The sequence below is a fragment of the Budorcas taxicolor genome, chromosome 9 (genome assembly GCF_023091745.1).
Source record: "Budorcas taxicolor isolate Tak-1 chromosome 9, Takin1.1, whole genome shotgun sequence".
In the NCBI taxonomy this organism is placed as follows: Eukaryota; Metazoa; Chordata; class Mammalia; order Artiodactyla; family Bovidae; genus Budorcas; species Budorcas taxicolor.
This window is the reverse complement of record NC_068918.1, coordinates 53,842,255-53,855,725: the sequence shown is the minus strand read 5'-3', so window position 1 is coordinate 53,855,725 and position 13,471 is coordinate 53,842,255. Positions and strand designations below refer to the sequence as shown.

At 37.8% G+C, this 13,471-nt stretch overlaps 1 protein-coding gene across 2 annotated transcripts in view; it reads left to right on the top strand.

Annotated features, from left to right (window-relative positions):
• Window positions 1-13,471, top strand: part of ORC3 (origin recognition complex subunit 3) — a 70,572-nt gene that overhangs the window by 16,392 nt on the left and 40,709 nt on the right. For both annotated transcript variants that reach the window (XM_052645846.1, XM_052645845.1), the window contains exons 5-9: window positions 194-298; window positions 1,411-1,562; window positions 3,599-3,732; window positions 5,376-5,535; window positions 6,777-6,890. In XM_052645846.1, coding sequence (XP_052501806.1) covers window positions 194-298; window positions 1,411-1,562; window positions 3,599-3,732; window positions 5,376-5,535; window positions 6,777-6,890 — 665 coding nt within the window. The remainder of the gene's footprint in view (window positions 1-193; window positions 299-1,410; window positions 1,563-3,598; window positions 3,733-5,375; window positions 5,536-6,776; window positions 6,891-13,471) is intronic.

The following is a 13,471-nucleotide window of genomic DNA, read 5'->3' as shown; positions in this document are numbered from 1 at the left end:
TAGTGCCTGCCTCTTTGAATCTGTTTGTAATGGAGATGTTTTCATTTATGCAGTATATTTTCTTATTTTCTATTATTAATCATGTTTTGAAAATGTTTTACTTAGTAATTCACTTGGTGTGTAAAGTTGCTTTTCTTGTAGTTAAATTATTAATGATAAAAATGATGGTATATATTGGTTTATTATCCCATAGGTGTGAATGTAACAGATCATGATTTAACACTCAGAAGTCTAACAGAAGTACTTCAGAATAATGTCACTCCTTATGTAGTCTCATTGCAAGCTAAAGATTGTCCAGGTAAAATATAAATGCTCTAACAGCCTTGATAAGATTTTGCAGATCTTCTCCATCCTTTTCTGTTTCTCGCTTTCATTATCCTTTTTTATTTGTGGGAACGGTGTGGCACTGCACTTTTGGCAGGATGAGGTTTTTTAAGTGCCTCTCAGAGTAACCTTGACTTTTGCAAGACTCTTGACCACTTTTGTTCAGTTTATTCTTGCCCCACCCCTACCATATCAGCTTCACTACCAGTGATCATTCAGGCACGTCCCAAGATGTGTTCCTGAAGCCAGTAAAATTTTAATAAGTTGGACAGTTTGGAACAGGAAGTTGAGAATTGAGGAACTTTTTATTTAGCCCAACAGAGAAGAGACTACATACGTAGGCTCATATTTATAGCCTCAAATCATTGTATCATCCCACTTTGGTCAAAAAAAAAATAGTCCATTGCCAGAGCTAATCTCGATGGAGCCATTAAATCATGAAAAATGTGGACACTAACAGAGTCAGATGTGCTTAGATTTGGATTGACAAAAGGGCTTTAAGTGGTTACATTCGTGTTCATATACTATTAGAAATTAAAAGTCCTTGGGACATCTTTAAAATGACTATAGGGACTTCACTGGCGGTCCAGTGTTTAAGACTGCACACTTCCAGTGCAGGGGGCACGAGATTGATCCCTGGTTGGAGAACTAAGGTCCCACATGCTGCATAGCACGGCCACCAAAAAATAAAAAAGATGATTATAAGGAAGAGTTTAATCAGTAAAATAACTTACGTAAGTAATATTGTTGATCTCTTTTTAGGGGCCTTAAAAACCTTTTGCTGTCCAGTGTAATTTAAATGTATATTTTTCCTAATATAATTTGTAGTTTTCATGTTTACACATTTGCTTAGGTAACACTTTTATTACAATAAATAAATACAAACTTTGTCCTAGTATTAGTCTGAATTCGTAAAATTTAAATATTAAGGAGAGAATACTGATGAACCTTAATAGTTAATATGTTAAATGTTATGTTAATATTAAGTGTAGGAAAACACGTTCTACTGAGATAGTGATCAGAAGGTTTCAGGTGTCTTAGATTTGTTTTAAGGGAATATTCTTTCTTATGTTTTATGTTCTGTAGATATGAAACATTTTTTGCAAAAGCTGGTCTCACAGTTGATGGACTGCAAAGTAGATGTGCAATCCAAAGAAAAAGAAAGTGTTCAGGTCATCCAGAAAAATGTACATTATTCAATGGATTCTCTTTCCGCTTGGTATATGAGTGTCACACAGGTAAATGTAAACTGACAATTTTTTTTTTTTGCCAAGAAATTGGTGTATGATTGAAGAGGCTTGTAATTACAGTGAACTTAGTACTGTTTTCATCTACTAATGGTATGTTTATGCAGCACTAGGTAGCTAATTTAGTAGTAGCTACTTATTTTTCCTAAGGTTACTAGAATCTAGAAGTTTTCTTTTATTGGTATGCAACCTAGTTCCTGGGAAGTGTTTAGTTTTTTACAGGATCATTTTATTTGTGGGAGAATGTTATCTAATGACAAGACAGCATCAGGAATTTGTTCTGCTGTAGATTCTATCTCTATGACAGTGGCTTTGGGTTCCTCGTTATTTACTTTGGTGCAGTAGAACCATGCTTTCAGTACCCATTGTTTGATGAGGAATAGTCATATATGTATATATTCAGTTGAGTTCATTCGCTTAGTCGTGTCCAACTCTTTGTGACCTCATGGACTGCAGCACGCCAGTTTTCCCTGTCCATCACTAACTCCCGGAGCTTCTTAACTCATGTCAGTCGAGTTGGTGATGTCATCCAACCATCTCGTCCTCCATCGTCCCCTTCTCCTGCCCTAAATCTTTCCCAATATCAGGGTCTTTTCCAGTGAGTTAGTTCTTTGCATCAGGTGGCCAAAGTATTGGCGTTTGAGCTTCAGCATCAGTCATTCCGGTGAATATTCAGGACTGACTTCCATTAGGATGGACTGGTTGGATCTCCTTGTAGTCCAGGGGACTCTGTAGAGTCTTCTCCAACACCATAGGTCAAAAGCATCAATTCTTCAGTGCTCAGCTTTCTTCACAGTCCAACTCTCACATCCATACATGACTACTGGCAAAACCATAGCTTTGACTATACGGACCTTTGTTGGCAAAGTAGTGTCCCTGCTTTTTAATATGCTGTCTAAGTTTTTCATAGCTTTTCTTCCAAGGAGTAAGCGTCTTTTAATTTCATGGCTGCAGTCACCATCTGCAGTGATTTTGGAGCCCATAAAAATAAAGTTTCTCAATGTTTTCATTGTTTACTCATCTATTTGCCATGAAGTTATGGGACCTGATGCCATGATCTTTGTTTTTTGAATGTTGAGTTTTAAGCCAGCTTTTTCACTCTCCTTTTTCACTTTTCATCAGTAGGTACACACACAGATATGTATATATACACACACACATAATGTATACATGTATAAATCTCATGTGTTCCATGTTTGGAGTTCTCGAGGAATAAATGCTCTGTAAGTAAGGTAGGTTTAACAGGCAGATAATATAAATAGAAGTTTCATTCTACCATGACATCTCTGGTGAAACTGAATAACCTTGATGATTCATGAGTAACTGCACCATAAAAACCACAGTCTTAGTTTATAATGCTGTTGTAGCCAGATAGTATGGGAAAAGTTACTGTAGTAACGTTTTCTGCTGAATGCATTTGCTGAAGTCATCATAAATGAAGTTTGTTTTGCTTTATATAGGGATTAAACTGATTCTAATGCTTACCAGAATATGTTAATTTGATCCACAGTTTGTTTCTGGAAATCAAATACTGCCTGATATTTAGGTCAGAAATCTTAAAAGTTGGGATTGAATCAGATGATATTTAAGATGTTTTTCAACTTGAAATTTCACAGTAGTGGAGCAGCAAGTAGTGTTACTCATTACAGTTTTTAATTAGAAACACTGGTTCTCCCCGTAAAGCAAAGCAAAATATAACATTTTGTGAACAGAAAAATCAATTTTATAGAAAAGATTCTCTTCTCCCCATGCTTTTCCTGTCATTTTCTCAGATTGAAGAAAATATAAATATTTCATATGAGTTATAGATTTTATGAATTTTTTTCTTCTTGGTTATTATTCCCATGTCAGACACAAAATGATTCTGCTAATAACTGTTGGAATGAATTTCTCTTTATTATGTGGGAGAAATAAAAGAAATAATGTTACTGTGAAATATGAAGGACAGTATATCAACTTGTGGCATTATAGCATTGTTTGGGTGGTAAAGCTTACTTTTAACTCTTTTTTTCCACACGGCTCGTAAGAAGACAGACCCCAAAATGCCAAGAAAAAAGAGGACTTTTTCTAGCCAGTGGCAGTCTCCTCCTGTTGTGCTTATCCTAAAGGATATGGAAAGCTTCACCACAAAAGTACTCCAAGATTTTATAATTATCAGCAGGTAGATGGTGTATCTTTTGGCTTTTTCACAAAACTTTTTATTAAGAAGACGTATAATTTTTAACTCAAAAAACAACCTTTTGCAGAGAAAATGCATAGCAGTTTAATCTTCATTTTGATGCTAATGGGTTGAAACCAGGATGGTTTCAAATTGTTTATAAAATTGAATGTTTAAAACCACCTATCAGATTTTCATGTGCTTTTTGATCCAAAAATGAGACTCAAAAGACTAGTTAGCCAGTTTTTAATTAGAATGATAAAGCAGAATGAAATGTAGTTTCTCTCCCAAGGTTGTCTGTTTCTTACTTGCCCACTAGATGGATAAGCTACTCCAGGTTGAGCTAGTCTTGTCGTGTCTTATTTTCTGATACCTATCCACTTAGAAGGTCTGAGTTACGTATGTCTCTACTGAGCAAGAAATTTCCTTTTTAATATTATTTTATATGGATTTCTAATGAGAAACAACTTTTATGACCTTACTGGAACTTCAAGACAATCCTGTGAGACTTGGAATTAAAATAAATAGCCCTATTTAAAAACCCAGTGACATGCTTTTCTCATGGTACATTTTTTTCGATGTAATTTATATTGGCATCTTCTGTATGTTAACTTGCTTAATAGTTATGGCTACATTTGCCTAAACCTATATTGTGTGAGAATCTACTAATATTAATATAATTCTTACTTTGATAGTCCTTCCCCAACCCCCCATTTGAAACTAACATTTCCAGATTCTTAAGACGTCTCTTAATGTTGACACTGAACAGATTTAACATGCTGAAAAAATGCACAGTACAGAATAGTGATATAAAAGCTTTACCTTTTAGAACTCAGACTTGTGACTGCTTTTACTATCGAAAGTAAGGGAGAGAACCTTAAGCAGTAAGAGAGTGCCAGTGCTTTATACCATGACGATAGACCTGCATCTGGTAGAACACTGAGAAGCAGGAGCTAATATGAGGGAGCAAACAAATGATCAGCCACGATACAGAGGCTCTGACCCACAGTGGCTCTAAGGGATATTGCTGCTCTAGTCTGTGGAAGTCATTTGTGTTCATACTGGTAATGCTAAGAGTAAATCATGCTCAGTAAGTTTGAGTTAAGAATGCAGGGAAAGGATGTAGCATTTTTAAATGATGTCCATTAAAAATATCTTACATGTTTTTAAGAAAATTTTTCTAAAGCTTAGCTATTATGGCGGGATTGACATAGCGTGTAAAAATGTCCATAAATTAGTGAGCTTCATGTCACTGAACTCTTAGGCTAGATGTCTGACCATGAGGAAGACTGTAGGTATGGCTCAAACTTTGGATGAGAGTTTGAATAGTATCTGACACTTCTTTTAACACTTGATTTTGTATAACCTAAGAGGGAAGCACTTGATCTCTCTGGACCACCATGTTCTTATTGCTAATCTATTAAATAGATTGATTTCAGAGCTAAAATATCCGGGAAATAGCTAGTTCTGTGCTGCCGTAACAGAGGAAAATGAGTGACCTAAAATTTTTTATTATTTAGAATGATCTTCCTTAGCAATGTGTTATAAAGTAGGCATTAAACAAAGTTTGTCTTATTTTAAAATATGATGTATTGAAATGTATTTGCTAAAGACTTTCAATTTTTGTCACTTCCTTTGAAAACTAGTCAACATCTACATGAATTTCCACTAATACTCATTTTTGGAATTGCCACATCCCCTGTTGTCATCCATCGGTTGCTTCCTCATGCAGTATCATCTCTATTGTGTATAGAACTGTTCCAGTCTTTGTCTTGTAAGGAGCACCTGACTACGGTACTTAATAAGGTAAAAAGAAAAAATTGTACCAGTGCAATAGGATGAAAGGAAAACTTCGAAGAATAGACTATAAATATAAACGTTAGTGATAAATTTCTGTGTCTCTCACTATGATATTGTATATGTTCCTACACATATTTTTGTATTTTTATTTATTTTATAATGTATAGTTTGGCCTCTTCACTTAAAATATAAGCTTTATGGAAAAAGTAATCATATCTTTCTATATTTACCTACCTATTAACCCTATTAACTAGTCATTACTCAATGGAAAATTACAGGTTTTTTAAATAAATTTTTACAGAATTTAATGACTCCCTAGTAACAGTAGCAATGTTTTGACACTTACATTTTGTGTTAAATGACTTGGAGTGTTTATGGACTCTTTCTTGTCATGCTGCTCATGACAAAAAGTAAATACTAAGGTATTCCCAGACCTTAGCTCTGTGTTTCTACCTAAGTGGAAATACTCTACGTTAGTATTGACCTTCTGTGAATTGTTGCTGAACTCAGCTCCTTGAAGATGTGCTTTGTGCTGCTATGTAACTTAATAATGACATTCCACTTATTTAATAACCACCTTGACATTTTTTCCCCTTAAAGGTGGTATCCACTGACAGTTTAGGGAAATTTTTCTAGCTATAGTATTTAAAGTTGCTTGGTTGTGACCAAATTCAGTTGGCCTTCTATAACTCTGCTTCAGCTTGAAAAGCCTAGTATGACTTCATTTTCAGATTTAAAAACTTCAGTGTAGCCACTGAAAATTAGCTGAGTGATACAAATTTACCAATTTAATATTTTTTAAATAGACACCTGTTAATTTTAGGTTTCTCATTCAACAGTACATAATGCGTTACTCTTCATTACTGTGCATAGATGAAAAAGAAATCTTATTAAATAAAAATTGCCAAAGCCTACAGCTTCTTCAGTGACTTCTGATGGGAGAAAAGAGACTATATAGATGAGATTTTTTGATAGAATTTAATAGAACTTTTACAAAGTAGGAATTGAATGAAGGATGATGGACATCTTTGATTTGAAGATGTAGAATGAATAGCTACTTGTGTTGTTACTGTTTTATAAATTATTTTAAAGTTTTGGTTGATATTTGTCATACAAAAATCTAGCTACTGGTATAGCTTTCATAGGTACTGTGTTACAGTATCACTTTTTGCCTCATTATTTACTTGATGTTTATGAAGAGTCAAGACTAACAGGGAGTATGTCCTGCCTTCCTTTCTCTCTTTCAGCTTCTTCTTACAACTCAGTTTCCATTTAAGCTAAGTGAAAAAGTGTTGCAGATTCTGACCAACATCTTTTTGTATCATGATTTCTCAATTCAAAACTTTATAAAAGGACTTCAGGTAAGAAGACACTAGTAGGTTTGAAAGTTCACAGGCTGATTCTAAATAAATTTGTGTGTTATTTCAGACTGACTTTTGAGTGTAATAATTAGGCATTTTAAATGACAAGATCTGGATAAGTAAATTCAAGTTATATTATTCTGTGTTCAATGAATCCTTTGCTATTTTGCATCAAAATGTAGAGAATATGTTAATTCGAATATTAAAACTTGAAAAAGACCTCTCTCCTTTGCAGTGATTCTTAATCATTTGGTGGGGGATGTGGGGAGGACATACTTTTTTGAGAATCTGATGAGCACTAATGGGCTTTTCTACCCAAGAAATGATATATATAAAGGGTCAGCAAAGTTTTTCTTTAAAGGGCTGTATATTAAATATTTTTGGCTTTGCATGGTACATGTGGTCTCTGTTGAACGTCTTCTTATTTTTTAAACATAACCATATTGGGACTTCCCTGGTGGTCCAGCGGTTAAAAATCTGCCTTGCAGTGCAGATGTGGGTTTTATCCCTTGTTGGGGAACTTAGATCCCAAATGCCTGGGAGCAGCGAAGCCCATACACTGTAGAGAGCCGGTGTGCTGCAGCTAGAGAGTCCATGCACCTCAGCAAAAGATCCTCCATGGTACAACAAAGATTCCACATGCCACAACCGAGACCCCACGTAGTCAAGTAAATATATTTTTAAAACAATCCTTTTAAGGTATAAAAATGATTCATAGTTCTTGCTGCTGATGCTGCTGCTAAGTCGCTTCACTCGTGTCTGACTCTGCGCGACCCCCATAGACGGCAGCCCACCAGGCTCCCCCGTGCCTGGGATTCTCCAGGCAAGAATATTGGAGTGGGTTGCCATTTCCTTCTCCAGTGCATGAAAGTGAAAAGTGAAAGTGAACTCGCTCAGTTGTGTCTGACTCCTAGCGACCTCATGGACTGCAGCCTACCAGGCTCTTCTGTCCATGGAATTTTCCAGGCAAGAGTACTGGAGTGGGTGCCATTACCTTCTCCGTCATAGTTCCTGAGTCATATAAAAACTGGCTATAGACTGTAGCTTGCGGTGCCCTACACATGTGTTTGTGTTCGTTTTATTTATTCCTGTATACTGTGAATGCATTTTCACTAAGGTTTCATAACTTGCCAGAAGAAAATTCATGAACCTAGTCTAAATAACACCTAATCTAAAAACGGACTCCATTCTCAGTAATTTAAAAGTTAATAGTACTTCCTTTTCTTGGCAATTACCTAAAATACCTTAGCAAAGTGTAATTGTTGTGAACACATGCTATTTGTCAAGTTCATTAAAACCTATGTATTAGTAATCTTTAGCCCAAGAGTATAGTAGGATATTTCATGTTCATGTAGTGCCTTAAAGATTACAAATTATTTCGTTTCTCTTATGTATTCTTCCTTTACATTAAACACAATAGTGTTTTATTACATAAGAGTATTAGCTCTTATGGCGAATATGTGTCTTGTTTTTTCAACTTAGACTTTTTAAAAAGAGTATTTTAAACCAAGAAAATATTATTTACCTTAGCAGTGAAAAGAAAGTGAAAGTCGCTCAGTTCAGTTCAGTCGCTCAGTCATGTCTGACTCTTTGCGACCCCATGATTCCCAGCATGCCAGGCCTCCCTGTCCATCACCAACTCCCGGAGTTCACCCAAATTCATCTCCATCGAGTTGGTGATGCCATCCAGCCATCTCATCCTCTGTCGTCTCCTTCTCCTCGTGCCCCCATCCCTCCCAGCATCAGTCTTTTTCCAGTGAGTCAACTCTTCGCATGAGGTGTCCAAAGTATTGGAGTTTCAGCTTTAGCATCAGTCCTTCCAATGAACACCCAGGACTATTCTCCTTTAGGATGGACTGGTTGGATCTCCTTGCAGTCCAAGGGACTCGCAAGAGTCTTCTCCAGCACCACAGTTCAAATGCATCAATTCTTCGGCATTCAGCTTTCTTTATAGTCCAACTCTCACAGCCATACATGACCATAGGAAAAACCATAGCCTTGACTAGACGGAACTTTGTTGGCAAAGTAATGTCTCTGCTTTCTAATATGCTGTCTGGGTTGGTCATAACTTTCCTTCCAAGGAGTGTCTTTTAATTTCATGGCTGCAGTCACCATCTGCAGTGATTTTGGAGCCCAAATAAATAAAGTCAGCCACTGTTTCCACTGTTTCCCCATCTATTTGCCATGAAGTGATGGGACTGGATGCCATGATCTTCGTTTTCTGAATGTTTAGCTTTAAGCCAACTTTTTCACTTTCCTCTTTCACTCATCAAGAGGATCTTTAGTTCTTCACTGCCATAAGGGTAGTGTCATCTGCATATCTGAGGTTATTGATATTTCTCCCAGCAGTCTTGATTCCAGATTGTGCTTCATCCAGCCCAGCGTTTCTCATGATGTACCCTGCATAGAAGTTAAATAAGTAGGGTGACAATATTACACCCTTGACATACTCCTTTTCCTATTTGGAACCAGTCTGTTGTTCCATGTCCATGTCTATATGCTTCCTGACCTGCATATAGGTTTCTCAAGAGGCAGGTCAGGTGGTCTGGTATTCCCATCTCTTTCAGAATTTTCCGCAGTTTATTGTGATCTACACAGTCCAAGGCTTTGGCATAGTCAATAAAGCAGAAATAGATGTTTTTCTGGAACTCTCTTGCTTTTTCCATGATACAGCAGATGTTGGCAATTTAATCTCTGGTTCCTCTGCCTTTTCTAAAACCAGCTTGAACATCTGGAACTTCACGGTTCACGTATTGCTGAAGCCTGGCCTGGAGAATTTCAAGCATTACTTGACTAGCATGTGAGATGAGTGCAATTGTGCAGTAGTTTGAGCATTCTTTGGCCTTGCCATTCTTTGGGATTGGAATGAAAACACATTTTCCAGTCCTGTGGCCACTGCTGAGTTTTCCAAATTTGCTGGCATATTGAGTGCAGCACTTTCACAGCATTATCTTTGAGGATTTGAAATAGCTCAACTGGAATTCCATCACTTCCACTAGCTTTATTTGTAGTGATGCTTTCTAACACCCACTTGACTTCACATTCCAGGATGGCTGGCTCTAGATGAGTGATCACACCATCGTGATTATCTGGGTCATGAAGCTCTTTTTCGTACAGTTCTTCTGTGTATTCTTGCCACCTCTTCTTAATATCTTCTGCTTCTGTTATGTCCAGACCACTTCTGTCCTTTATCGAGCCCGTCTTTGCATGAAATATTCCCTTGGTATCTCTAATTTTCTTGAGGAGATCTCTAGTCTTTCCCATTCTGTTGTTTTCCTCTATTTCTTTGCATTGATCGCTAAGAAGGCTTTCTTATCTCTTCTTGCAGTTCTTTGGAACTCTGCATTCAGATGCTTATATCTTTCCTTTTCTTCTTTGCTTTTCACTTCTCTTCTCTTCACAGCTATTTGTAAGGCCTTCTCAGACAGCCATTTTGCTTTTTTGCATTTCTTTTCTATGGGAATGTTCTTGATCCTTGTCTCCTGTACAATGTCAGGAACCTCCATCCATAGTTCAGGCATTCTGTCTGTCAGATGTAATCCCTTAAATCTATTTCTCACTTCCACTGTATAATCATAAGGGATTTGATTTAGGTCATACCTGAATGGTCTAGTGGTTTTCCCCACTTTCTTCAATTTAAGTCTGAATTTAGCAATAAGGAGTTCATGATCTGAGTCACAGTCAGCTCCCTGTCTTGTTTTTGCTGACTGTAGAGAGCTTCTCTATCTTTGGCTGCAAAGAATATAAGAAAGTCTGATTTTGGTGTTGACCATCTGGTGATGTCCATGTGTAGAGTCTTCTCTTGTGTTGTTGGAAGAGAGTGTTTGCTATGATCATGCATTCTCTTGGCAAAACTCTATTAGCCTTTGGTCTGTTTCATTCCATATTTCACGGCCAAATTTGCCTGTTACTCCAGGTGTTTCTTGACTTCCTACTTTTGCATTCCAGTCCCTTATAATGAAAAAGACATCTTTTTTGGGTGTTAGTTCTAAAAGGTCTTATAGGTCTTCATAGAACCGTTCAACTTCAGCTTCTTCAGCATTACTGGTTGGGGCATAGGCTTGGATAATTGTGATATTGAATGGTTTGCCTTGGAAACGAACAGAGATCATTCTGTCGTTTTTGAGATTGCAACCAAGTACTACATTTCAGACTCTCTTGTTGACCATGATGGCTACTCCATTTCTTCTGAGGGATTCCTGCCCACAGTAGTAGATATAATGGTCATCTGAGTTAAATTCACCCATTCCAGTCCATTTTAGAAAGTCGCTCAGTCGTGTCCAATTCTTTCCAACCCTTTAGACTCCAGAGTCCATGGAATTCTCCAGCCAGAATACCGGAGTGGGTATCCTTCCCTTCTCCAGGGCATTTTCCCAACCCAGGGATCGAACCCAGTCTCCTGCATTGCAGGTGGATTCCTTACCAGTTTAGCCACCAGGGAAGTGTGATGTTAAATGAAATTGAGATATAACAACTTTCTAATTTTACTTCTCTCATTCATTTCATTTATTTGTTTATTTACTTCATAAGTGTTTATTGAGAGTCTATTCTTAAGCGCTGGGCTACCCCTGGAGATACAGAGGACAAAGAAATCTCTGTCTTCAAATTGCTTATTGTTTACTGAAGGAGGCAGAAAAGTAGAACTGCAGCTCTTGAGTAGTCAGTGCTATTAGAGAAACATGCCTGGGGATTCCATAGAGAACAGAAGTGTATCCTAAGGAACAGGAGCTTGCTGGGTCAAAGCTGGAAAGGCAACAGTAGAGAGAGAGAGAGCTCTGTTGGAGGGGTACTACTTCCCTGGTGGCTCAGAAGGTAAAGAATCCACCTGCAATACAGGAGACCCAGGTTTGATCCCTGGGTTGGAAAAATCTGGAGAAGGAAATGTTTACCCACTCCAGTAGTTCTTGCCTGGAGAATCCCATGGACAGAGGAGCCTGGCAGGCTACAGTCCATGGTTTGCAAAGAGTTGGACACAACTAAGCACAGGATAATAGTCTAGACAAGTTAGGAGAAGGGCTAAACTCAGGTAGTGATGATGAGACTAGGGAGAAGGAGACAGATTTAAAGATGAGACAGAATCTTGTGGCTGATGGGATACGTAAGAGAGGAGCATCTTACACACAGGTTCTAGCTTAGCAGATGGTTTGGTACCATTTATTAAGTGTACATGTTTAAATAAAGCCTAGAACCCATTTGTCAGAAAAGGATGTTTCTTTCTATGTATGGTAAATTTAGGGCACTTTGGATATAAAAATTTGTACCCAGGAGAAAGATCTGGACTATAAATACTTAGGATTTATCATTGAAAGGTAGGTGGTTGAAGCTGTGTCATGAGGATGAAGTATCACCTAGAGGAGTGAGGAAAGAGCTAAGAACAGAACCCTAAAGCAAGCTAAGTATAAGAGTGAGCAACGGAAAAGGAGACTAGAAACAGTAAGGAAAGCCAACAGGAAAATGTTTCACTGAAGTCAAAGGAAAAGGAAATATACACTGTAGGCTCACATACAATTGAGAAAGTGAGTAGAAAAAAAAGCATGTTAGGGCTTTCCTGGTGGTCCAGTGGTTGGGAACCCACCTGCCAATGCTAGGGACACGAAGTTGATCCCTGGTTGGGGAAGATGGCACGAGAGCATTAAGCCCTGGTGCTGCAACTACTGAAACCCATGTGCCTAGTGCCTGTGTTTGCAACAAGAGAAGCCACTGTAGTGAGAATCCTGCATACGACAACTAGAGAATAGCCCCCACTCACTGCAACTAGGGAAAGTCTGTGCAGCAATGAAGACCCAACGCAGCCAAAAATAGAAATAAATGCATATGAATAAAGATTATTTTTTAATGTATTAACCAGGTTACTTAATCTTTCTGTGTCTCAGTTTTCTCATCTGTAAAATGAAGGGATCTGATTAGATGATTTTTTTAGGTTCCTGATTATTTATGTTAGGTACTTTATTAAGTATTAACATTGCTCCATTGATATGTATTATTATCTCCAGTTTTGCACTTGAGAAACAGAGACTAAGATTAAGTAGCTTGGCCAAGATCAGACAGCAGAATCTCAGTACCCCATTTGTCCAGTTTTCCTAATCATCAGTTGTTCCATTGCTCAGTCATGTTTGACTCTTTGTGACCCGATGGACTGCAGCATGCCAGGTCTTCTTGTCCTTCACCATCTCCTGGAGGTTGCTCAAACCTCATGTCCATTGAATCGGTGATGCCATCCAACCATCTCGTCCTCTGTTGTCTCCTTCTCCTCCTCCTGCTTTCAGTCTTTCCCAGCATCAGGGTGTTTTCTAATGAGTCAGCTCTTCGCATCAGGTGGCCAAAGTACTGGAGCTTCAGCATCAGTCCTTCCAGTGAAATTCAGGATTGATTTCTTTAGTATTGACTGGTTTGATCTAGGGACTCTCAAGAGTCTTCTCCAACACCACAGTTCAAAAGCATCAGTTCTAAGGCTCTCAGCCTTTTTTATGGTCCAGCTCTCACATCCATACCTGACTCCTGGAAAAACCATAGCCTTGACTATATGGACCTTTGTCAACAAAGTAATGTCTCTGCTTTTAGTACGCTTTCTAGGTTTGTCA